General features: G+C 43.5%; 1 protein-coding gene across 6 annotated transcripts in view; it reads right to left on the bottom strand.

Annotated features, from left to right (window-relative positions):
* Positions 1-27644, bottom strand: part of AP1G2 (adaptor related protein complex 1 subunit gamma 2) — a 102393-nt gene that overhangs the window by 24389 nt on the left and 50360 nt on the right. For 5 of the 6 annotated variants that reach the window (XM_068242165.1, XM_068242151.1, XM_068242146.1 and 2 more), the window contains exons 8-15: positions 16695-16775; positions 16506-16604; positions 15649-15704; positions 11999-12112; positions 9894-10034; positions 8322-8376; positions 5916-6038; positions 202-291 (exon numbers count right to left, since the gene is read on the bottom strand). In XM_068242165.1, coding sequence (XP_068098266.1) covers positions 202-291; positions 5916-6038; positions 8322-8376; positions 9894-10034; positions 11999-12112; positions 15649-15704; positions 16506-16604; positions 16695-16775 — 759 coding nt within the window. The remainder of the gene's footprint in view (positions 1-201; positions 292-5915; positions 6039-8321; positions 8377-9893; positions 10035-11998; positions 12113-15648; positions 15705-16505; positions 16605-16694; positions 16776-27644) is intronic. The other variant, XM_068242169.1, reaches the window with a different exon arrangement.

The following is a 27644-nucleotide window of genomic DNA, read 5'->3' as shown; positions in this document are numbered from 1 at the left end:
GCACCAATTTAAGGCAGTGCACTACAAAAGCAAGGAAATATCTGCCAGCATTGCGTTGTGCTTCACCAAATCCTGGTTTCCATTCCCACCAGGAACAATATCTGCATATAGTCTGTAAGGGTTATCAGCAGATGCTTATGCTCCTCCTATAACTTTCCACAAATTGTGGATTATGTGTTCGGAAAACAATGCATGTCTTACTTGTATCGGTTCTGCCTCCTCACAGTCCCCAGAAAGCAGGAGATCACCGTACTCTCCAATGCACCACGATGCCACTTGTACTAATGGTTGCTAGAAGCAAAAGACAAGATAAGCAATTATGTTTCAGGACCATAAAAACACAAAACAAAACTGGACTGATTTACTGAAGTTCTTCCAAACAGTCAGATTTTGTCCCTCTTTACCCTAAATGCTCGTTCACACTATGTACATTTTGGATAACTTTCCAGAGTGTGTGCGTATTGTGATGCCTGGCAACATGGGTGGCCCTAGTCTACTTAAGGGGACCCAACAAGAAACCCCATAGGGAAGTTCCGCTAACATAATTGGGTGGACAGTACCCTCTCAAATTGTTAGGTTTCAAATAGGCTGTAGTAAACTACGTCCACAGTATTTGGCCAATCACAACACTTCACGATGTAGGGGTTTCTGCGATTGAAGAACTGTCCTCTAAACTAAGCTGGCACCACATGGGCTTCTCACAGAAAGCCCACATCACTGTCTTGATAAGACACAGAAATGTCCAGAATGCTGCACTGTGTCTTATTTCTGTGCATGGCCCTATTCAGTGTATCGAAATGGGTCGCACAGATTAACATGAAATTTTAAATCAGGATGATACCATTTATTGGCTAACTAAAAATGAATAAAAAATAAGCAAGCTTTTGGCCTTGCAGCCTTCGTCGGGTTTATATCCTGTTAGTTTGCAGACTGGTGGTACAGACAGCTTTATACATGCAACATCAAAAGGGAAAACAGATATTTTTTTCAAGCATAAATACATGTCATTAAGATGTCTTAATTCAAACAGACCATCTAAATGGGGTTAGAGCAGGCATGGGCAAGCTCGACCCTCCAGCTGTTACAGAACTACAAGTCTTACAATGCATTTGCCTTTATGAGTCATGACTGTGGCTGTCAGACTCCTGCAATGCATTGTGGGACTTGTAGTTTCTTAACAGCTGGAGGGCCAAGTTTGCCCATGCCTGGGTTAGAGGTTGTTAAGATAAGAATCCTTGTTTACTCCATGCTCACAGACCTGGGATTAGGATTGACCCAGAGGTATCGTAAATTCTTAGTTCACAAGTTCAGCTAGAATGGCTGAGAAAGTTCAAATATGATCAGCGTCATACCAATATAAAAAGTTGTTGTCCTTATTCAAACCGTTCTGCACAGCTTTGAACCACTTTATAAATTTTGTTTCTGCTATTAATCGATCATTTGCCTTTTGATGTTGCATGTATAAAGCTGTCTGTACCACCAGTCTGCAAACTAACAGGATATAAGCCCGACGAAGGCTGCAAGGCCGAAAGCTTGCTTATTTTTATTCATTTTTAGTTAGCCAATAAGTGGTATCATCCTGATTTAAAACTTCTTGCTTTTACTGATGGCTAACACGGTACAATACCCTACTGCTACAGATTAACATGTATCGTGTGAACAACGCATCCCTGAGTGTTATACAGTGAGAATAGGCCCTTAATTATATTTGTAATTCCCATAAATCCCTTAAAGAAACTCTGTAACAAAATGTTGAGCCTTATTTCTTCTATCCTATAAGTTCCTATAGCTGTTCTAATGTGCTCTGTCTTACTGCAGCCTTTCCTAGTTGCACAGTGGCTTTGTTATCTCTGTTATATGATCTAATCTTCTCTCCTCTGTCGGGCCTGTCGGGCTCAGGCAGTCAGGCTAGAATGTGCTGTGCTGCTTGCGATTGGATAGAAGCTATACACACCCTCTCCAGGCCCCCTGCAAGCTCTGTATGACTCACACTGAGCTACTCTCAGCATATCACTTTCTAGGTCTTTTGTTTGTAAACACTGCATAAAAATGGCAATTACAAGCCAGGATTGCAGCAGGGAGTGGCAGAAACAGCACAGAGGGGCCAGGAGAACATAATGAATAGAATGGTATGCTTTTTATTGTAAGAATTTTACAGTACAGATTCTCTTTAAGAACATGTATAACAACATCAGTTGGACTGTGTATGGGATATAAATTACACCAACAGATTAAACTGGGAGACCACAGTTCTACAAATACATGATCTGAAAAGACAACGTCGGACAATTCTAGACAACTACAAACTGTTCCTGAAATGCCTGGGAAAGCATAAAGCGGTTACCTGGTTAGGCAGGGGAAGGAGATCATATGCACAGTGTGTACTGTATGTGGGTAGATATTTGGAAAGGATTGTGGCAGTGTTAGGCCCGGTTCACATTTGCACAGATGAAAAACTGATCTGTGTGAAAACTGATCAATGTGAATAGATCCTACTGAATAACATAGGATCCGTTCACCTCAGTTAGGGTCCATTACGGTATGGTACAGTACAATAAATGGACCGTTTTTTAGTCCATTGTGAACCAGGTCTAAAGGACAACTGCAGTGAAAGGTATATGGAGGCTGCCATATTTATTTCCTTTTAAGCAATAGCAGTTGCCTGGCTGTCCTTCTTATCCTCTGCCTCTAATGCTTTTAGCCATAGACACTGAACAAGCATATGAAGATCAGGTGCTTCTGACATTATTGTCAGATATGACAAGATTAGCTGCATACTTGTTTCTGATGTTATTCAGTCACTACAACAGCCAAATAGATCAGCAGGAGAGCCAGGCAACTGGTATTGTTTAAAAGGAAATAAAATATGGTAGCCTCCATATCGCTCTAACTTCAGTTGTCCTTTAAAGCGGAGCCAGAATGGAAAGAGCTTAATATGTAACAATTACGTACTTAAAATGTACACATTGTTTAATGGGAAACCAGTGAAAGGACTGACAGAGGAGAAGAAGCGGAGGAGCAGGAGAAGAGATAGAAGAGTTGAACAGTAGAATTTAGAATGGACTAGAGAGGTGCCAGTTGATTCACTGGGAGACCACAGAGAAGGGTGTTGCAATGATCTAGTGACTGGGGTTTGTCTGACCAGTGCAAACACTGGCCAGTGATGATGTGCCATCTACCCAACAGGTAGATGGCACATCCCTTGCTGTCTGGAGTAGGGAAACCACCAACAGGGTTCATCAACAGGTCCATGCAACAGAATCAAAAATATTTCTGCTTTACATTAATTGGGATAGACATTTGTGCAAGTCCGCAGACTCCTACAAAAAGACACATTGGCCCACATACTATTAACTTTTCTCCTACTTTTTGTCCGACAAGATATTTTTAAACTTTACTAGTAAAACACCTTTAAAGTTTTCAGCGTGCAAGAAAATATTACCCAAAAATCTGTATTACATTTTTAGCTACTTTTTAGCACTTGTTCGATTGCCAAGTGCTGAAAAGTTATTTTTTTTATAAAGATTAAAAATGATCTCTTGGGAAAAAGTTAAATGGATAAGGGCAATTACACAGTTGCCCAGAGTTACATTTTAACTGTAAACAAAGAGGAATCGAGAGTCTGCAATAGTGTAGTATGTAAAGGGTCCCATACACCTAACGATTTTCCTGCCGATATACAGCAGATTCATGCGGAAGATTTAGCTCGATCGCCGGCGGGTCGGGAGTGCGTCGATAGCGGCGTTCGAATGTCCGACGACCGACGCAATACATTACCTGTTCCGTTCGCGCATGTCCCCGCTGTCACCGCTGCTTCTTCTCCGCTGGGCTCAGAGTCCGGCAGGCTTCACTTCTTCCTGTCCCGGCAGGAAGTTTAAACAGTAGAGCGCCCTCTACTGTTTAAACTTCCCCGGACAGGAAGTGAAGCTGGAGCCGAGTTCGGAGAAGACCACAGCAGAGACCGGGGGACTCGCGCCGGCTGGAGCAGGTAATGTATGCAGGGGGGACGGCAGCTTCACAGATGGTGAATCGGTTTCATGCTAAAATCGATTCACAATCTGTTTGCAGTAAACGCAGCCATACGATCCCTCTTTGATCAGATTCTATCAGAGAGGGATCTATCTTTTGGTCGATCTGATGGCAAATCGACCAGTTTTATGGCCACCTTTATGGTCACATATTAAATTAAATCTTGATGTGAATGGATACTCACAAGGGTGGGTTACCACTAAGGCAGTCACTGTATAGGCAGGTGGGGAGGTTAAACCCGACCCTATCCAGGTTAAAGGGAACCTAAACTGAGAAGGGTATGGATTTTTCCTTTTAAAATAATACCAGTTGCCCAACTCTCCTGCTGATCCTGTTAATCTCAGGGCTCATTTCCACTATCGCGAATTCGCATGCGTTTTTCGCATGCAAATTCGCATAGCAATACAAGTGAATGGGACTGTTTCCACTTGTCAGGATTCCTTTGCGTTTTTCTGTGCAGAAAAAATTCGCATGGCAGAGCCATCAGAATTCGCATACCGCTATGCGAATCGCATACAATGTATTTAATAGGAAATTCGCATGAGGTTTGGGTATGCGAATTTTCATGCAAATTTTCATGCGAATTCGCATAGAAACAATGGAAAAGCACACCAGCACTGCCATGGTTAAATTCGCATACATCGTCATCCATGCGAATTCGCGTGCGAATACGCATGAAAATTCGCATGGACCCGCATGCGAATTTCGCATCCGCATGCGAATTTTTACCGCGGCGATTCGCACCGCACAAGTGGAAATGCAGCCTCATACTTTTAGCCACAGCCCCTGAAGAAAGAAGGAAGATCAGGTGCTCCGAGTGAAATTAGACTGGATTAGCTGCATGCTTGTTTCAGGTGTGTGCTTCAGCCGCTAATGCAGCCAAAGAGATCAGCAGGACTGCCAGGCAAATGGTATGGTTTAAAAGTAAACATCCTTATCCCTCTCAGTTTAGGTTCCTTTTAAGAAGATGATCTCTGTAGATCGTTGATAGGGGATACACCCTTCCACCAAGGGTGGACAAGCTTGTAGTTTGTATAACGGAGCAGAGGCACCAGAAATAAAATATGTTAAAAACACTTTAAAAAGGAAGGTAGTGGTGGACTTACCTCCACATTAAAGTTGTCTAGTTTAGACAAAAGCTTTAGTGTATAACGCCACAAAAAGACGCATTTTGCAGGTCTGTAACCAGCTTCCTCAGAAAATTAACAGGAGCAACAACGTTGAGTTCTCAGTAGGCTGGGCGTCTCTGTTCCGTTCTAACTGTAATAGGTGTTTAATGGTGCCAATATGAGAGGTGGTAATATCAGTGGTGCTCTGACAAGACTAGAATGGGGCAAATGACGAAGGGAGTATAATATTCTGTATGCACCTTCTGAATTTCTGCTAGAAGTCTGCCACTAATCCAGTGACCATTATCCAGCATCTACAGGTGCCTTTATCTGCTTTACTTCAGCTATTCATATGGATATTATGTTTGCATAGCTCCCAACTGTCCATCTTTTGGAGGGACAGTACCTCTTTGGGAGCCCTGTCCCTCTGTCCCTCTTTCCTCCTCATTTGTCCCTCTTTCAGGACTTTGTCCCTATTTCTATGTAAATATCTATATTTCTCTACTAAAAAAAAATGTGTTTGATTGACTCTAAACTTTATTCCCATCCTTTAAATTGATATATTACTAATTTTAAAATCTTACTATGAAGGAAAATGAACCAGGATAGAAAAGACCAGTGTGGTTTGAATTATAAAACAACATTTTTCTTATGAAATCTTTACGGTATGTGTGACCAGGGGTGTGATGGGGGAGTGATCAGGGGTGTGGCAGGGGCGTGGCTTAAGTGTCCCTCTTTCTCATCTCAAAAAGTTGGGAGGTATGATGTTTGCGATACCTGTACAATGTCTCTTCTCACTGCTTTGTACAACCTTTGAACTACATAACTGTGGAGCTCCGAGGGTCCGATGATCAGTTTAATTAGGTGTGATACAGCATCATCCCGAACACTATCCCCGGCCTGAAATACAGCAAAAGACAATCAGCACAGAAAAATACAAGTGAAGTCACATATATGAATATCCACAGGCAGCAACCATTCTGAAGAGTAATAGAAGCAAATCAATCTTTTCTTGCTGAGCTGAATATATGTATATATTTACTGTACACACTTACAGTATTTCCAACAGCTGCAAGCTTATGTAATTCTGTGGTTACAAACTGCCCAGCAAGCTCATGGTGAACCAGAGCTCCAAGAAGTGTGTAAGGGGCTGAAGGAGATCAAAAAGCCCTCTTACTAAAATTCTATGCAAAACAGAAGTTTGCCTTCTTAAAACAAAGTATTTGCAATTATTGAGGTTGGAGTGAGCTTTGACGTGTCCCACAATGCATCACTGCTGAATATGCAAATCATTCTGAGGTGTGGTCTATTTACGTCAAGAAGATATTTTCACTTGTATGAGATGAGAAACCTCATTTGAACTCCACATCTACACATTCCACCTCAATCCCATTTCATAAAACACTGGAATTGATTCACGAAACCTTGATAAAGTTTTAGTGTGCGCTGACAGTGTATTCTACTAAAGGAGAAAACTGAAAAGGAGAGCTGCTTGGCCATTTAGAAGCAAGGGGGAGGATTCACAAAACTCATGGCAGTTTTACCAGTACTGCCAACGAAGAGTAGCGTGACCTGCTTTATGTATACAACACAGGTACTGATCATATAACGGGCTTTAAAGACCAACCATCGCGAAAATCTTAAAATGTAAAACACATACAAATAAGAAGTACATTTCTTCCTGAGTACAATGAGCCATAAACTACTTTTCTCCTATGTTGCTGTCACTTACAGTAGGTAGTAGAAATCTGACAGAACCAAAAGATTTTGGGCTAGTCCATCTCTCTATAGGGGATTCTCAGCATGACCTTTATTCTTTATAGAGACTTTCCCTGAAAATGATTAATACAAAGATGCTGGCCAGCCTCCCTGCTCGCTGCACACTATTTTGGCAGTTGGAGGGAGCAACTGCCATTCACTAAGTGCTTTTACCAAATGAAGAAAACCCTGAGAACTCCCTTATGAGAAGAGGGCTAGTCCAAAATCTGTCAGTAATGTCAGATTTCTACTACTTACTGACAGCAACATAGGAGAGAAGTAGTTTATGGCTCATTTTACTCAGGAAGAAACGTACTTCCTATTTGTATGTGCTTTCAATTTTAAGACTTCACGACAGTTCCTCTTTAAGCTATTCGCATAAACTTTATGGAGCCCCCTAAAATATTCGCACCCTTTTCCTTGCTTACCCATGCTGACTCCTCCCCCATCTGAGGGCCCATCTTGCAAGGGTCACCAAAATCTGAAGGCTCTGAAGGCTGGATCCCTTTATCAGATGGAGTGAAGTCGTAGTTGGGGCCCCCTTACAGCTCTGCCCCCCCCCCCCACCCCCCAGGGGCTGCTCCCCTGAACTTACACCCCTCCCTGTATGCAATGCTGTTTTGGGAGCCAGTGGCATCAGGACACCCCATCTGCATCTGCAGTAGCCCAATAAGCAATAACCCTCTCCTTCTCCAGATACACACATATACTGTGATTGGATAGGAAGAAGTTAGAAATGGGTTTCTGGATTCATTTGATGCTTCACATCTAGATTTAGATTTTAACTATATCTAACATATATACATAGACAGCAAGGCATTAGGTAGCACAGTGGCGTAATGGTTAGCGCCTTGCAGCGCTGGGTCCCTGGTTCGAATCCCAGCCAGGTCACTATCTGCAAGGAGTTTGTATGTTCTCCCCATGTCTGTGTGGGTTTCCTCTGGGCACTCTGGTTTCCTCCCACATCCCAAAAACATACAGAAAAGTTAATTGGCTTCCCCCTAAATTGGCCCTAGATTATGATACATACATAGACATATGATTATGGTAGGGACTAGATTGTGAGCCCCTCTGAGGGACAGTTAGTAACAAGACTAAATACTCTGCACAGCGTTGGGTAATATGTCAGCGCTATATAAATAGACAATCAGTAATATCATGATTTCTAATGGTTTCTCAGTTTTCTGGAAATCCATGGTTTGGAGGGTATTTAGAAAACTGCACATCTGTAGTGGATGTTTCATTAATACATGTAAAAGAAATATGAAGCTCTGACTTGACCTTCTGACGTGGTAAATTGAGGATGTGCTACAGGCAGTGGATTAGCATTACAGCCTGGCAAATAAATCATGAAATACACAAGTAACAATGCATGTTCTAACCACAAGGTGTCACTGTGATATAATATGAAATTAGATTACTCACTGCAATTAGCGTCTCCATTATGGTATCTATGTGCCAGCGCTGGGATGGGGAGAACCTGAGGGAAGTTAGAGCAAAAAAATAAAGCAGGTATATGGACACAAATGTTGTCTCCTTCAATGATCGCTACACAATGCAGCAAGGGAAATACATGATACAAAATACTTCAGACGTGCCAGCCTGCCAGATCGTTATTACTCTCAAGTCCAAATTAGGCATCAGGAGTAGGGATGAATACCAATAAAAACTGACAGGAAGTTATTCAGATTGAAACGGGACCAATCTGAATAACTTCCTGTTTTATTGGTCTAAGCTGCATAACATTTACATGAAATTTTAATGCACAGAGAAATTATTTGCATCTCATTGATCGTCCCTACTCCCAATTCAGTTATCCAGAGATGTTGTATAAAACATTAAAGATGATTAGCTCCACCTAAGAGGAAGAAATTGGAATGAGAAAATCAAAGTTTCTAGCAGTTCATCCATTTAACTACCGATACCGTAGCAGCTGTGCTGAATGCTCAGTGATTTGCTAGCCCTAATGTTAATTTCCTGGTTGAAGCTAATTAGCCTGCTTGGAGAATTTATCACTTAGAGGCAAATGATCGATGCCTAGTAAGACCACCAGCAGTCAGATTGGGTAATGATCACCTGTTTTGTCTATAGAGCTTAGCTCTAATGGTTTTAAGTTCTTACGGTGTGAGTGGATATACACTATGGGCTGAATTTGTAATTTTTAAATACTTCTCAAATTTTCCGGTTACACATTGTAGAGACAAGCTTGACACATGATATAGCACCAAGAAATACCTATTGTACTAGTTACACAGCCACTAGTGTCTGCTATTAATCACGCACAGCTGCTGTATTGGGCATGTGTGGGCCATTAATCATAGACACAAGCTACCATGCAGTTTGTGCTTGAAAGATGCCAATGTACTACAAGTTTGCCATTGCTTGATCTTCCCTTTATTATGAGGGATTTTAGACGTACGATCATGCTAATAAATACTTGTTGGGGTTTACAGCAGTTTGCTATCCTCTAGTTCTGGTTAGTAACTTCCAGACTCCTTAAAGAGACACTGAAGTGGAAAAAAAAATGTTGATTTAATGATTTCTATGTGTAGTAGATCTAAGAAATATAACATTTGGAGCAGTGACATACTGTAAGTCTAATAATATTTTCAGTACAGGAAGAGTTAAGAAACTCCAGTTATCTATGCAAAAGAGCCATTGAGCTCCACAGCTTTAGAGAGCTCTGTCTTCTGAAGCTTATTATCTCAAGCGTGTCACTGTATTGGTTTTTTTTTACCTGCAGGAGGACAGTTCAAAAGTTCACTACCCTGCTCTTTAAAATCATTTAGAATGCTGAATAGTGTGTAAACTGCAAATATTAGAGAATTATGCAAGGTTATAAAAAAAAACTATATAACTGAAAATAATATGAGAATATTTTCTTTGGTACTAATGTTCTAGTAATTACCCCTACTACACAACCAATTCATTATGTCATAATTTTTTTTCCGCTTCAGTGTCTCTTTAAAAGAATGTTAGGACAGCAGATAGACTTGCCTCTCAGCACAGAGGAATATTCCGGAGGCACACTGTTCCTTCAGCTCCGGCGAGCAGCTCCGCAGAAACCTCTGGAATTCCTTCATCATCACCCGGATGTTGGACTCATTCACAAGCGCAAAGCACAACTCCAGAGCTCTCCTTTATGCAGCAAAGAAAGAAACAAGAAGTCTTAGCAGGTCCTGATTAGAGTAGTCCACTGAATGACCATGAAAAACGATTTACACAATAATGCCCAGCAGTGTTTTACAATCCCCCCCCCCTTCCCCAAGCACTCTATACATAACAATTGATATGGTGCACCAAAACCTGCCAATCGCAACTACAATGTCAGAGGTGCAAGAAGGGGATGGGGAACAGCTCGTTAATGATTACCACAATTCAAATTATCTATACAAGGGATTATTATGAGCAAAGGGCCAATAGAGACCTAATACTGTAGTTGAGGGAGGGCCCCTTGGGGTTCCTTCTAGCCCAAGGGACCTGATGCGGTAGCAACCTCTGCAACCCCTATTGCTACGACCCTGATGCCCAGTTATAAATGTGAGAACTGAATACAAAATTATCTAAGCAAATATTCTAAAATCCACCTACATTTTGGTTCCATGTCCCTTGGCTGCTGCATGCTGCATACAGAGAAGCAGCTCTGTGGCCTTGCAGCAGAGAAAGATCATCTACCCGGCAACCAAGGCAGGTGTTTGGGGCCTAGTGGGTGTCAAGGGACCACCAGCCACCTTCTCTGACCTCTCTCCACTTCAGCTTACTAAAAATACCACAAGCGGGTCCCAAATCTACTACCTGGCCTGGGGCCCTATTACATCTTAATCCATCTGTGACTCGCAGCCACCCAGAGCAGAAGTCAGTCAGCACACAGATGGGGTATGGCAGCAGAGATCACTGGGCTATAATTTCCCAGCATAGCCATGGCTTTCCCACACAGGAAAAAGTGGAACACTCACCTCAGACTTGTTTGATGTATTTCATGAAAAAGCTGGCAATGTTTCATAAACTACACTTTATGAAAAGTTTCTCTGTCTGACATACAGTTTGTTGAAAACTGCTATCTGCTTTAAAGGACACCTGAAGTGAAAGAGATATGGTAGTTGTTGCCATATTCTTTTCTTTTAAACAATACCAATTCCCTGGCTATCCTACTGGCCAGTAATGTCTGAATCACAAACCTGAAACAAGCATGCAGCTATTCCAGTCAGACTTCAGTCAGAGCACCTGGTCTGCATGCTTATTCAGGGTCTATGGCTGAAATTATTAGATGCAAAGGATCAGCAAGGAAATAAATAGGCCAGCCTTCATATTCTCACTTCATGTGTCAGGCAGCCGGATCCCCAGTGTGGCTTGCTGGGCATGGTGTCCCCCCTGTAGCCAGCAGCCTTTACTCACCTCCCAGGCTCCAGCGATGAGCAGCTGTGGACACCTCCGCTCCGGCCGGCATCCCCACTCACACTGCCGATAAGTTCCGGGTCGCTGCTTGATGAAGTCATCAAGCCGCAACCCAGGACATATGTCAGAGTGAACAGGGATGCCGGCCGGAGCGGAGGGGAGCACCGATTCGGGGAACGTCAGGAAGGCGAGTGGATCCTCTTCTTCCCTCCCTCTACCACCGCAGCTGTAACAGTGATCACTATGATCCGCTGGCCATCATAGTGATCACGTGATCAGAAGCCATACGCAATAGCTTCTGATCACTGAGGGGAGAGGTCAGCTAATCTCCCCTCTCGGGTGTGCACTATTGTGTCGGGAGCGAAAACGGCGGGCGGAGTAAATCCTACGCATCAGGCTAGAACAGCCACAAGTGCGGCGTAGGTTTTACTATGTGCGGTCCCCAATAGGTTAAAAAAAAGTAATTTGTAGGAGAAGGAGGATAGACACAATGGTTTATCTCACCAGTTGTTTATCTCACCAGTTTATTTTCACCTGGGATGTCCTTGAAGATATGCTTAGCAGAAGTGGCAAATGTGGTTTCAAGTTGGCTTGCTTATCTCTATTCCCAGTTTTACAACACTTAATCTACCTTCTGTGCTGATTTTCTAATTGTAATACAAAATCATTTGCAAAACATCCTGAAACAAATGCTGTATTGTCCTTACTTGTTGACAGATGTGTCTGTCTGTTTCAGGAATTCCACAATCGTTCCTCGATGTCTCTGCACTGCGGCGTGATCAGACTGCACCAGACGCTGAAGGGACGTGAGGGCAATATATCTAATTGGGTAAAATTAGCATACAGTAAAAAGCAGATTACACAGTAGCATGTAAATATGAACAACACTGCAACATACTCCTACAACATACTGTAAATGCAGGCTAAAGTGGCCCTAAAGATAAAGTACAACTTAAAAGTGGAACTAAACTCAGAGCTTCCTCTGCTGTAAAGGTTAGCCACAGCATGATAACCTTTATGGGAAAGAAAAATCTTCATTACAATTTATGGAAATCCTAAAAAACCTGAAGTTTTTCTTGTTTTTGCAGCGAGCACCGAAAGGTTAAAGGGATACTGTAGGTGGGGGTCGGGGGAAAATGAGCTGAAGTTACCCGGTGCTTCTAATGGTCCCCCGCAGGCATCCTGTGCCCGTGCAGCCACTCACCGATGCTCCGGCCCCGCCTCCGGTTCACTTCTGGAATTTCAGACTTTAAAGTCTGAAAACCACTGCGTTGCCGTGTCCTCGCCTCCCCTAATGTCACCAGGAGCGCACAACGCAGGCACAGACCATACTGGGCCTGCGCAGTATGCTCCTGGTGACATCAGCGGGAGTGAGGACACGGCAACGCAGGCGCAGTGGTTTTCAGACTTTAAAGTCTGAAATTCCAGAAGTGAACCAGAGGCGGGGCCGGAGCATTGGGGAGTGGCTGCGCGGGCACAGGAGGTCTGTGGGGGTCTATTAGAAGCCCTGGGTAACTTCAACTCATTTTCCCCTGACCCCCCTACAGTGTCCCTCACTTTTTACTGTATGAAGAGCTCTGCCACTGCAGTACTCCTGCAGTCTATTCACAGTTGCTGATAATATTTAGGACATTTTAATCTAACTAAACAAACACAGAACACAGAGAAGTGAATTTGTTCGGCAACTACCAGTATATGTGGAAACTTGCACTTGCTGTGCCAGTGTTCGAATACTTTTTAACTGATTGGTCTTCAGATGGTTAATGCTGTATGGAAATGATTTGTTTATTTTACGCAGGCTTTCATTGCATGGAGGAGAAGAAAGTAGTCATTAGTCTTTTATTCAAGCCTGTATGTTATGAAATGAGATGATATAATTGACTTTTTTTTATATGCATCTGTCTCACTACACTTGCACATCCTCTTGACCCTTGCATGGGGCAAAACATGTAGGGTCACTGAGTGCATTGCATAGTAGGTTAGTGGGCAAGATATCTGCAGTGTATACATAGTGGGAAATGTAATATACCTGGGCACACTGGGAGACTTATATGTGTAATCATTGCCCACCAAGACTGAGAATAGTCCATGTCAGTCCTGTGATTTTGAAATATGCACATTCATATGTACCGTACATATTTTAGTGTGTATATGCATTCAAAGTTTTAGCTCAAGTGGATGTTGGCAATGGACACCTATAGGGTCTCTTATGTGTTTTTCTATAGGACAGCTAAGATCACTCATTGTTTCTGAGAGTTTCCCAGCATTCTGGGTTTGGCCTGGAAATTTCCTGTATGATGGACATGAGTAGTCCGTTCCTAATATCAGCATGTAAAGGAGCTTATTTGTGAAATCCCCAAAGTACCTCAACAAACCCTCTTACTGTGAAAGGAGAGCAATTACATTGTGAGATGCCTTACTAGTGTTTTAACTTCTCTTTGTGCCATGATAGGTGTACCTAAGAACTAAGCTTGTGCAGTGTTATTTATCTATGTCACAATAATAAGAGACTGCAGGGATATAACCTATAAAATGGAAGGAGGAATCTCTTACTGTACAGTCCAATACAATGTCTGCAGAATGACACACAGTCCGTGTCCCTTTTATCAACCTATTCTGCGTTATTGTATGAAGGCTGCTTATAAACCCATGGTATACAGAATGTCCTTCAGCCTTACCCCATAAACCAAAAATGTGACATTTTCAAACATTTCCCATCTTATAGTTATCGGTGCATACTCCATCAGAATACTAGGATCTGGCACCACTACTGAGTTAATACTGTTCCTTTTTATTTTCTTTTTTTCTTACTCTATTAATATAGTATATAGAGTATATGTCTTTAAATTGGAAAATTAGTGGTATGCTTAAATTTTTATTTTGCTATTCATATCATATGTATGCTACTGTGTCACTTAATAAAAACATTTTGAAAAAAAAAAAAAACTCAATTTTATTAAATAACTATTAAAAACTACTATTAAAAAGTTTTTCTTAGAGGGAACATGTAGTGAGAAAACTGTAAAAAGACTAAACTCAGCTCCAAGCAGTATACTGACCAGGGCTGTGGAGTCGGTACAAAAATCATCCAACTCAGACTGACTCTTTAGTTTATGAAACCACCGACTCCAACTCTAGGCACCCAAAATTGCTTTGACTACTTGGCTCAGACTCCACAGCCCTTGCAGGGCTATTGAGTGGGTACAGGAATCATCAGACTCTGAATCCTCAGTTTATAAAACCTCAGATTCAGACTCTAGATACCCAAAAATTGCTGAGACTCCACAGCCCTGATACTGACTCCACTAAGGGCCCGTTTCCACTACAGCGAATCTGCATGCGTTTTCTGCATGCAGATTCGCATAAGCAATAAAAGTGGATGGGTCTGTTTCCACTGGTGCGGGAATCTGTGCGGGTTGTTGTGCAGAAAAAGACTGCACGGCAGACCCATCGGATTTGGCACGCCGCACACGATTCGTCGGTAATGTAACTAAATAGGAGAACCGCGACTGTGTTTTCGTTTAAAAATCCATGTCTATGCATGCCGGCATTGACATGGTTAAAATCATATAGCACCGCAGTAGTGGAAATGGGCCCTTACAGTCAGTGCTGTCTGTTATCTGATCCGCATTATGTATGGTATAAGTCCATTATGCATGGTGTAAGTCCATCTACATTTTTCTCATTTGGGCCCCAGAGAATTTTCTGGTCTGGAAATAGCCACTAGTAGAATATTGGCAAAACAACTGATTATTTCACTATTGTGCAGTGCTAATTCCAATAGTAAAATATTTGTGTTACTGATATTTTACTATAACTAAACATCCTACTCTCACACAGAGCCCTCCCTTTACTGAGGCCTAACCCTAATTGACAACCCTCCCTCATCGACGCCTAACCCTAATGCCCCCCCTCCCCCCGCTGATGTCTAACACTCCAGGGGCCTGAGATGTTCAGGTGCTGTCATAGGTGCCCATACAAATTACGGTTATAAGGGAAATTTGGGCACCAGAGGCACTTGATAAAATATATTAGTCACAATTGTATCCTTAACGCTGCATTTTGTATGGCCGCGCCCAAACCTCTGTGGTGCCCAAATTTACTGCTTGCTTCTGACAGATCAACCCCAAATACTTAGTCAGTCTGAACAAACATGAATAAACCCCTGGATCAGCGTTTTACCATTTTATTTTATAATGTAAGCAGCCCTCTAGGATTTGTCCTTTGTGAAATCTATCCAATCCTGTATTGAAAATACCCAGCTGTCAGCTAGAAGCAGTATATACAGTAAGAATTCTCTGAAATCTAGGCACAACAGACTTTAATTAGAATACATAAATAAATGGGAGGTTCATACCTGATGTTCTTATCATTACTTAGCAAAAACCGTCCAAGGATGTTAACAGCAAGAACCTGACAAAAGGGGGGAAAAACCCAAAAAGTGATTATTTGCATCTCATTGCCCATCACTATTCCTTCCTATCATTAAAACACGGGATAGGAAGTTACAGATTGCCCAGCAAGATCATGGTTAACCAGAACTCCTATGAGCAGGGTTGCCAACTAATCCCTTTAATCACTTCAGCCCTCATTCGTGTTTCACTTTATGCATCCAAGCAATTTTCACCTCCCATTCATTCGCCTATAACTTTATCACTACTTATCACAATGAACTGTTCTATATCTTGTTTTTTCCGCCACCAATTAGGCTTTCTTTGGGTGGTACATTTTGCTAAGAGCTATTTTACTGTAAATGCATTTTAACAGGAAGAAGAAGAAAAAAAATGGAAAAAATTCATTATTTCTCAGTTTTCGGCCATTATAGTTTTAAAATAATACATGCCTCCATAATTAAAACCCACGTATTGCATTTGCCTAATAGTCCCGGGTATTACACCGTCTAAATTATGTCCCTATCACAATGTATGGCGACAATATTTTATTTGGAAAATAAAAGTGCATTTTTTTTCCATTTTGCACCCTTCACTATTTAAAAGCTTGTAATAAATAAAAAAAAAAAAAAAAAAAAACGACATTTAATCTTTGCATGATTATTTAAAAAATTTAGACCCTTACATTGTAATTTTTTTTTTTTATTAAACATTTTATTTGGGTATTTTTGGGAGGGTGGGATGTAAATAGTATTTTATGGCGCACGCATCCTCAAAAGTTTTCCTCAGGCAGCAAAAAGTCTAGAACTGGTCCTGGACTCACCCTCAGGCCACTTGCAGATTTGGTTTCCACAATGGTGAGGACAGTTTCATACAAAACAGCATTTCCAGCATTGGACTGTGTTTCAGTGCATGTGGACACCTAACAGAGTTAAATATAAGTTAGTTGACAATGGATCTACAAGACTGACATTTCTTAGCCAGGAAGGATCTGTCCTGGGTGCTCCCTCACCTGGGCAAGCAAGTCACTCATTGCATCACAAACACTCTCATCACCCTGTCCCAATACTCTGAGTAGTCGCAGAAGTCGGACCTGAAAAAAAAAATTTAAAAAAAATGAATACCTCAGGTTGCTTGAGACTCAATGTTAAAAATAGGCCTAATACAGTACTATACCCCATGCTATATACACACCATGCACTCTGTATTAAATATTAAAATACAGTAATTGAAAGTAGATTAACCTTGGGGGAGCCGTGGAACCCAATGTTTAAGCACAGCAGAACACACGAATAGCCTGAGAAGTTGGCCTTCACCACTGTGCGAGTACTGCTGGCGATTTCTGCTGGTTGGTTGAGACTGCTAGTTAGTGGAGTTCTGGATAACCAGGACTGTACTGAATAAAAGGGATTTTTTTCCCACTCACAAAAAGTGGAATCTACTTTCAGAGAGATATGAAACCTCAATAAAATACCAATAAACTGGAGAAATATTCATTCAACAGATATAGATGTATGGGGCTGTTCTAAAAAACAAACAAACACAACAAAACAAATTCATAGGAAATTAATTAGAACATACTTTGTTCTAATCCTGTAAGCTCCTATTTTACCGGTACTTTCTTAAAGATAAACCGTAACCAAGAATTGAACTTCATCCCAATCAGTAGCCGATACCCCCTTTCCCATGAGAAATCTATTCCTTTTCACAAACGGATTATCAGGGGGCTCTGTATGGCTGATATTGTGGTGAAACTCCTCCCACAGTGTTATGTCAGGACCATGAGTCTGACATCACTCTGTGTAAGCCTTGTTGCATTGTGGGAAATAACAGCTGTTTACAGCTGTTACCAACTGCCAAAAAAGCGATCAGCATCTCCTTCTACTGACATCACTTGCCAGCAGTAAAAATGTCACCATGTGATAAAGGTCAGAATGTAAATCAGGGAGAGGAAAGATTTTACAATGGGAAAGCACTGACGAAATCATATATACATAAATATTGTAAAAGTGAAGCACTTTTTTATTACATTATTTTCACTAGAGTTCCTCTTTAAGCTGTTTATATTACAGATTCAAACTATACACATATTTGAATATATATTTCTCACTTCAGGAATAGGGAGTGGCAGGGGTGCAGGGAAGGTCACAGCTCCGGGACTTTAAAAAGTACAAGCAGTGGTATTAATCTATTTATCACACTTCACAGTGCAACCATATATATTCTAACAAATGATCTATCTGCAACACTAAGGGCCGGTTTCCACTCACTCTGAATACGCACTGTTTCCCTGCATCCAAGTCGCACGAGGAAACACCACCTATTCAGACACCAGCATGATGTTGGAATGGCATGCCAGTGCGATTCTGGACAGCATGCAGCAGTTTTTCATAGCACGCACCTGAATCCCTATAGCCATGCACGGCACGCATGCCTCATCTGATTCAGAAACAGATGCGGCACCCATTGGTAATAAGTCCTAACACATAAAATGTTGACAGTCAATTTTCAAAAGACATTACCATTCATGCAAAGCCACTTTACTAAATACTTGTACCCAACTGTACAGAGAGGTGTTATCAGAAGTAGTAGAGATTATTGCACAGGCACAGCATTATATACACTTGCTACAGGCACAACAGTATTTCCCACAAAGTAGTTACCACTCTAGTTCACACAGGAGACAAAGAGACTATTGTACCAGCGGGTCTCCCAAGAGATTGTGAAATAAGGAACCTGTGCCACCTGATTGTTATGCTACAGATTTGGACTAATTCCTGCGCCTAAACTGGATAGGTTTGGTTGGCAAATACACAATCTTTTAAGCTAATGAAAGGGCAAGTAGATAATCAAGTACATTACCGTATATTATGATGTATTTAAAAAAACTACCCAGCAGTGGACCTTGCCAAGAACATTCCTCCTCCCTACAACCCTAGGATTGTTATATTTGACTTGCAATATCCAGACTAATTATGGTTTGGTTAGCAAACAAATAATTGGATACGCTCTGCTCTGGGCAGGTACATAGTGATAAACCTGCATTATATCACTTTACTCAGTTTATGGCTTAATGCAATTATGTTGTAGACGTGGCACACCTTACCCCAAGTCCGGGTGCTGCAACCTGTGGATGCTGAGCCCAAACATCCAACAGTATCATAAGCAGCCAAAAAAAGTCCAGGTCAGCACACCATTAGAAGATACAAGTTTCTTAAATTTATTGCTTCATTAGCACATGAATATGACGATTGTTTCGGGGCCACAGCGGGTCCCCTTCTTCAGATAGTGCAAACAAAACCAGTTTATGGCTTAGGGAGATATCTAAATCCAAAAATTAAGTATACTCCTGCCACTCAGCACACTGGCAAACCATGACAATTGGATGGAATGAAAGATGCTCAGTCAGAGAATAGGTTGGAGGACTCCTCTCATCCCTGATTTAGAAGAAGTAGCATTAGTAATTGGCATATTCCTTGTGATTATTCAAGGTACATGTAAAGCAGTCTATGGGGCTTTCATATTTCACTTTAAGAGTCCATTTGTCACGTTTATTGAATATTGTCAAGTCAAATGACAAATATCTGAATGGTAGAGTGGAGAGCACTGTCGCTGACTCAGCAGATAAGTGACCACATTGAGGCACATAAAGCTGTATGGTAAAAATGCATGTTTAGTAATTAGTCAGAGGTTAGGGTCCCTTCCAGAAGGATGGCCTCATCACGGTGGAAAGGTCCAGTACAGAAAACTCTGCATGCAAACTGTTTTTGGAAGCTAATATCCTCCATTAATGTTAATTTGGTGCATCTGTTTTGAATGCTAGATGTGTACCCTGCCTATAATTAGGCTCTGCAGCCCTGTGTTGGTAGTCATTCAGATGCAGCCTGTCTTAGGAAGCGCTGCAACCTCTCCCTACTGTCTGAAATGTCCAGAAAGCTCATCTTTGTAATGTAACAGAAAAAAGAATGACATTCTTTTATTAAACAATAATGTTATAAAGATTCTAACTAATGCAGTCATTTTTTGACACATCGGCAGGGGCGTAGCAATAGGGGGTGCAGAGGTTGCGCCCACATCGGGGCCCTTGGGGCAGAGGGGCGCCCGAAGGGCTCTCCATCAACCACAGTATTAGCTCTCTATTGGTTCTGGGCTCATAATAATCACTTCTATAGATACTTTGAATAGTGGTCATCATTAACAAACTAGTCCTCATGTCCTTCTTACACCTCTGACACTGTAGTTGTCATTGGCAGGTTTTGGTGCGCCATATCAATTCTTATGTATAGAGTGCTTGGGGGGCCCACAGCTCCTTAGCTATGCCACTGCACATCGGGCCTGCTGGTAGTGCCTGGTCTGAATTTAGAGGTGGAGGTGACCCCTAATGTTACAGGGGCAGAATTCTGCAAACATATGCCTTATTTTACACTAAACTGTGCACAACTTTACAAACTCCCAGATTTATCCATCTAATGGTATTTCTTTTTTTTCCCCTTTTTTTGCAACATATACCATTATTGCGTTTTATATGGGAAAAATGGCCAACAAAGACTAAAGTGGGAGATTATACATATGCCATGGCCTGAGGATGCTGTTGCCTTTTTTCAGAAATATTACTCTGCAGTGCAAATCTACCATCTTTTCCTTCAAGCCTGGTGTGACAGACCCAACTCTTAACTATAAACGCCTGCTTACGCGAACTACAGCAATGGATGAATGACAACTGGCTGAAACTAAATGCAGACAAAACTGAAGTCCTTCTGATTGGAGGGCAGAGCATGATAACAAAACAACTTAACTTGCAGTCTTCACCACTGGGAATAGGAGGCACGGATCTACGCAGCTCTGATCATGTGCGTAGCCTGGGAGTTCTAATTCATGGGGATTTAAACTTCAGAACTCAAATCTCTGCTGTGGTGAAATCATCCTATTTTCACCTGAAGAACATTGCAAAAATCAAGCACCTCATACCCCCAGAAGATCTGCCAACCTTAGTCCACGCCTTCATCACATCCCGACTGGACTACTGCAATGCTCTCTACACTGGCCTTCCAAAAAAGGTCTTGTACCGCCTACAGCTGATACAGAATACTGCTGCCAGACTGCTAACCAACCAACCCCGTCACTGCCACATAACGCCAGTCCTGCACTCCCTTCACTGGCTACCTATAGAATGGAGGGTCCTATTCAAGATCGGCCTACTGACATTTAAATCCCTGAATAATCTATGCCCTGGATACATGAAAGATATGTTACAGCTGCGTAGCAATCCCCGCATTCTCAGATCCACAGGTTCTAATAATCTAGTCATACCCAGAGTCCACTTGGAAACTTTTGGTCCCAGAGCCTTCTGTCATGCTGCCTCTACGTTTTGGAACTCCTTACCTCAACAGATCAGGACAGCCCCATCCCTGGACGTGTTTAAATCCAGACTGAAAACCCACCTGTTCAGTTTGGCATTTGCAGAAATATAACTTTTGTTGTGTGAATACTTCATCCTACTAATTACTGAATCTGAGAGAGCCTAAGCGCTTTGAGTCCTATGGGAGAAAAGCGCTATAGAAATGTTATTGTATTGTATTGTATTATTATTGTATCTTTGCATGTGGAAGTTTAACCACTTAAGTACCAGCGGTCTCTTCCCCCTTAAAGTGAACCAGAGACGAAGCACCCTCATGTATTTTACCATATATATATATATATATATATATATATATATATATATATATATATATATATATATATATATATATATATATATATATATATATATATATATATATATATATATATATATATATATATATATATATATATATATATATATATATATATATATATATATATATATATATATATATATATATATATATATATATATATATATATATATATATATATATATATCAGTGGGAACATTAGAGAAAACAAGCATCAAGTTCAATCATTAAGTAGAAATGCAAAGGTCCGGCACTGCATCATTGGTGTAAAAAGAGATTTATTTCTATGGCTCTTCCAATTGGTTAAAAATGTATAAGCATATCATCAAATGTATTGCACATACCCGTTGTGGTTAGATGAGGTTGTGGGGCATGGTGGTGGTGGTAACGGGCCATGTGCTTATACATTTTGTAACCAGTTGGAAGAGCCATAGAAATAAAGCTCTTTTTACACCAATGATGCAGTGCCGGACCTTTGCATTTCTACTTAATGATTGAAATTGATGCTTGTTTTTTTCTTTGGATCCTGAGCATGCTGTGTTGGTACATGTGACATACCCAGGAATTGCAATATCCACTGGCTCAAAATAAGTGAATTGTTTGCACGCTGACGTAGTGCCAGCCTCTACACGCTTTACTGTCACATTAGAGAAAACACCTACTCTGCTCTCTGTTTCATTCTTCGCTGCTCAGCCTGCTTGGTACCAGCTCTGATAAAATCCCCGACTGAGCATTCAGTCTGGCTTTGCTCAGGAATCATTATAGCCGAGTCTGTCTTCTCTGATGTCTTTTCAAGCCCAAGCCTGCCCCCTTCTGGCTCTGCTATAATGGACACAGCTATAATGAATCCTGAGCAAAGCCAGACTGAATGCTCATTCTGGGATTTTATCAGGGCTGATAACAGCAGGCTGAGCAGTGAAGAATGAAACAGAGAGCAAGGTAGGCGTTTTCTCTAACGTTCCCACTGATATATATGGTCAAATAAATGAGGGTGCTTTGTCTCTGGTTCACTTTAAGGATCAGAGACCGCTGGTACAAGGACGGAATCCCGACGAATCGCCGCACGCCAGGATGCTCAGGACATAGACTCTGCAGTCTCTATGACGGCAGAGTCATGTGAGCCGGTCAGACGCCGCTTTCATTGGCTCCTGACCGTATCTATCAATGTAAGCTAATGGGAGCGGCTTACATTGATAGACATAGCCAGGAGCCAAAGAAATCGGCTCCTGACCAGCTCACACGGCTCTGCCATCAATGCCATCATAGAGACAGGCAAAGCCTGTGAGCTGCGGCGAGAAACGTCAGTTTGAGCAGCGCGATCGGCGGGGAGCGACGGAAAAGGTGAATGCGCACTGCGGACGGTGATTGAAATCTATGCCCTGCCAGCCAGGAGCCCCCAAAACAGGGCGTAGATTTCAATCACCGCAGTCTGAAAGTAGTTAAAGCGGAACTGTAGATACAAAATAAACACATTGTTTCACTTACCTGGGGCTTCCCCAAGCCCCCAGCAGCCGTCCTGTCCCGCTCCTCGGCGAGCCTCCGTTCTCGCACCACCAGCTACTTTCGGTTTCGATGCCGGGCCACTGCGCCTGCACGGCTCTGGTCACGCGCATCCTTTTTTCGCATTCCCCGCTATTGCAGAGGGGAACACGAAGAAAGGATACGCTTGACAGGACTGCGCTGGCCTCGACTTACAAGTCGAGGTATGGGACGGAGCGGCGGCGGGAGAAAGGAGACTCGTGGAGACTCAGCGCGGGACAGGTCAGCTTCTGGGGGCTTGGGGCAGCCCCAGGTAAGTGTAACAATGCGTTTATTTTGACTCTACAGTTCTGCTTTAAGGAAAGGTGCTGCGTTTGTGAATAGCTTCTGCCCCATTGGATTGAAAAATACTATTTGCCTGGCTGTCTGATCTTTCATGTATCACTAGTGTCTGAATCACACACCTGAAACAAGCATGTGGCAAATACAGTCAAAGGCATAGCTCCCAACTGTCCCTTTTTTTGGAAGGACAGTCCCTCTTTGGAAACCCAATCCCTCTGTCCCTCTTTCTCCCTCATTTGTCCCTCTTTCAAGGCTTATGTACAGATCCATGTAAATATATGTATTTTTCTACTGAAAGATGTTTTAATTGACTCTAAACTTTATTCCCAGTTTAAAAATTGATCTATTTCTTATTTTCAAGTGTTAATATGAAGAAAAATGAACCAAAACAGAAAGGGACAGTGTGGTTTGAATTATAAAACAACATTTTTCCTTATGAAATCTTTAGTATGCGTGACTAGGGGTTTGTTGGGGGTGTGGTTAGGGATGTGGCAGGGGCATGGCTTATGTGTCCCTCTTTCTTATTTCAAAAGGCTGGGAGGTATGGTCAAAGGTAAGTCAAACATCTGCATGCTTGTTCAAGCAAAGTATTAGAGGCAAAGGATAAACATGAAAGCCAGGCACGTAGAGTTGGGCCGAACCTTTGATTTTAGGTTCGCGAACCGGGTTCGCGAACTTTCGCGTAACATTCGGTTCGCGTTAAAGTTCACGAACCGCAATAGACTTCAATGGTGATGCGAACTTTGAAAGAAAAAAAAATTATGCTGGCCACAAAAGTGATGGAAAAGATGTTTCAAGGGGTCTAACACCTGGAGGGGGGCATGGCAGAGTCGGATACATGCCAAAAGTCCCCGGGAAAAATCTGGATTTGACGCAAAGCAGCATTTTAAGAGCAGAAATCACATTGAATGCTAAATGACAGGCCTAAAGTGCTTTAAAACATCTTGCATGTGTATACATCAATCAGGTAGTGTAATTAAGGTACTGCTTCACACTGACACACCAAACTCACCGTGTACGCACCGCAAACAGCTGTTTGTGTAGTGACGGCCGTGCTGGACTGGTGCGCACCATGGCGAGAGTGCAGGTTTTGGTGGCTTTACAGCCCATATGGTCGCCTGGCTGATGTAGCTGAATGACAGAACAGTGACTGTCCAGCTGATCAAATTTGGTCTGACCACAATGAAGCAACGACCTTATTATCTTTTGTGTGCCCCCCGAGACACTCATCTAGGCGCCGGTCATTGCTTCATTGTGATACGCAAGCCCCTTCACCACGGCAAGGTAATGATCACGAAGGGGAATGGGCGCATGTACATGCCTTTTCTTTTTTTGTTGCAGTTGCCCGCAGTGCAGCCAGAAAAATTAGGCAGTCATGTACACGCACCAGAAAAATTATTACAGCGGCCGCTGCTAGCAGCGGCCTAAAAAATTCAGCAATCCGCCTAGAGTCCCGGACCCTGTTGGTGGTGGCGGAGAAGGTAGTCAAGCGGCCTGCAGGCAGACATGCTGTGTGGAGGGACTGGGAGCGACTTAGTCTTCTTGGGGCAGGCCAGGCAGCCAGTTACACGGCGTGCAGGCAGAGATGCTGTGTGTGCGGGGACTGACTTAGTCTTGGGGCGAGCAGCAGCCCTCCGGGATCCATGCCTCATTCATTTTAAAAAGGTTAGGTACTTAACACTTGTGACTTAGGTGACTTCTCTTCTCAGTGACAATGCCTCCAGCTGCGCTGAAGGTCCTTTCTGACAGGACGCTTGCGGCAGGGCAGGAGAGAAGTTGGATGGCAAATTGGGACAGCTCTGGCCACAGGTCAAGCCTGCGCACCCAGTAGTTCAAGGGTTCCTCATCGCTGTTCACAGCAGTGTCTACATCCACACTTAAGGCCAGGTAGTCGGCTACCTGCCGTTCCAGGCATTGGTGGAGGGTGGATCCGGAAGGGCTACGGCGAGACGTTGGACTAAAGAACGTCCGCATGTCCGACATCACCATGAGATCGCTGGAGCGTCCTGTCTTTGACTGCGTGGACACGGGAGGAGGATTAGTGGCAGTGGTACCTTGCTGGCGTTGTGCTGTCACATCACCCTTAAAGGCATTGTAAAGCATAGTTGACAGCTGGTTCTGCATGTGCTGCATCCTTTCCACCTTCAGGTGAGTTGGTAACAGGTCCGCCACTTTGTGCCTGTACCGAGGGTCTAGTAGTGTTGCCACCCAGTACAGCTCATTCCCCTTGAGGTTTTTTATACGGGGGTCCCTCAACAGGCAGGACAGCATAAAAGACGACATCTGCACAAAGTCAGATCCAGTACCCTCCATCTCCTCTTGCTCTTCCTCAGTGACGTCACGTAAGTCAACCTCCTCCCCCCCAGCCGCGAACAATACCACGGGAAGGTTGAGCAGCACAAGCCCCCGGCGACGCCTGCTGCGGGTGTTCTCCTGCCGCCGTCCCCTCCTCCTCCTCCTCCCCCAAAGAAACACCTTGCTCATCATCCTCTGAGTCTGACTCATCTTCTGCACATGACTTCTCTTCTTCCTCCTCCTCCCCCCTCTGTGCTGCCGCAGGTGTTGAGGAAACAGCTGGGTCTGATGAAAATTGGTCCCATGCCTGTTCCTGCCGTAACGGTTCCTGGTCACGCTCATTCGCAGCTTCATCCGCCACTCTACGCACAGCACGCTCCAAGAAGTAAGCGTAGGGAATTAAGTCGCTGATGGTGCCCTCACTGCGGCTCACCAGGTTGGTCACCTCCTCAAACGGCCGCATGAGCCTGCATGCATTTTCCATCAGTGTCCAGTTGTCGGGCCAGAACATGCCCATCTTCCCAGACTGTTTCATTCTACTGTAGTTGTAGAGGTAGTGGGTGACGGCTTTCTTCTGTTCTAGCAGGCGGGAGAACATGAGCAGGGTCGAATTCCAGCGAGTCGGGCTATCGCAAATGAGGCGTCTCACCGGCATGTTGTTTTTCCGCTGAATTTCCGCAAAGCGTGCCATGGCTGTGTAAGACCGCCTCAAATGCCCACAGACCTTCCTGGCCTGCTTCAGGACATCCGCTAAGCCAGGGTACTTTGCCACAAATCTTTGAACAACTAGATTCATGACATGTGCCATGCAGGGTATGTGTGTCAGCTTCCCCATATGCAAAGCGGCAAGCAGATTGCTGCCATTGTCGCACACCACGTTGCCTATCTCCAGGTGGTGCGGGGTCAGCCACTCATCCACCTGTTTCTTAAGAGCAGCCAGGAGAGCTGCTCCAGTGTGACTCTCCGCTTTGAGACAAGACATGTCTAAGATGGCGTGACACCGTCGTACCTGGCATGCAGCATAGGCCCTGCGGAGCTGGGGCTGTGTAGCTGGAGAGGAGAACTGCCACTCAGCCGAGGAGGACAGCGAAGAGCATGTAGCAGGAGGCCTGCCTGCAAGCCGTGGAGGTGTCACAATTTGGTCCGCTGCGCCCTGCTTGCCATCGTTCACCACCAGGTTGACCCAATGGGCTGTGTACGTAATGTAGCGGCCCTGCCCGTGCTTGGCAGACCAGGCATCCGTGGTCAGGTGTACCCTTGACCCAACGCTCTTCGCAAGAGATGACACCACTTGCCTCTCAACTTCACGGTGCAGTTGGGGTATGGCCTTTCTCGAAAAATAAGTGCGGCCTGGCATCTTCCACTGCGGTGTTCCGATGGCCACAAATTTACGGAAGGCCTCAGAGTCCACCAGCCGGTATGGTAACAGCTGGCGAGCTAACAGTTCCGCCACGCCAGCTGTCAGACGCCGGGCAAGGGGGTGACTAGCCGAAATTGGCTTCTTCCGCTCAAACATTTCCTTCACGGACACCTGACTGCTGCTGTGGGCAGAGGAGCAGGAACCGCTCAAGGGCAGAGGCGGAGTGGAGGAGGGTGCCTGTGAAGGTGGAAGGGAGAATGCGGCAGAAGCAGATGATGCACCTGAAGGAGGAAGAGGAGAAGGAGGGTGACTTTTCTTTTGTGTGCTGCTGCTGCTTTTGCTCAGGTGGCCATCCCATTGCTGTTTGTGCCTTTTCTCCAGGTGCCTTCGTAAGGCACTTGTCCCTACGTGAGTGTTGGCCTTTCCACGGCTCAATTTTTGTTGGCAGAGCGAACAGATGGCTTTGCTCCGATCTGAGGCACACACATTAAAAAATGTCCACACCGCTGAGCCACCCTGGGATGTGGGCACTATGGGGACCTCAGCAGCTGATGCTGAAGGGCAAGGTGGCTGGCTGTACATAGGTGGCGATACATGGTGCCGGACACTGCCACCAGCTGTTTCTGATGAAGAGCTGCCCCAGCTTCTTTCAGCAACTTCTCTCCTCCTACTACTCTCTGACTCCCCCTCTGAACTGTCCCCCTCTTCATCTCCTCTATTGGGAACATACAGAGGATCCCTATCATCGTCATCATCATCATAATCATCC

This window comes from Hyperolius riggenbachi, chromosome 1 (genome assembly GCF_040937935.1).
Source record: "Hyperolius riggenbachi isolate aHypRig1 chromosome 1, aHypRig1.pri, whole genome shotgun sequence".
In the NCBI taxonomy this organism is placed as follows: domain Eukaryota; kingdom Metazoa; phylum Chordata; class Amphibia; order Anura; family Hyperoliidae; genus Hyperolius; species Hyperolius riggenbachi.
The sequence above is the reverse complement of the archived record's forward strand: the minus strand, read 5'-3'. Positions and strand labels throughout refer to the sequence as shown.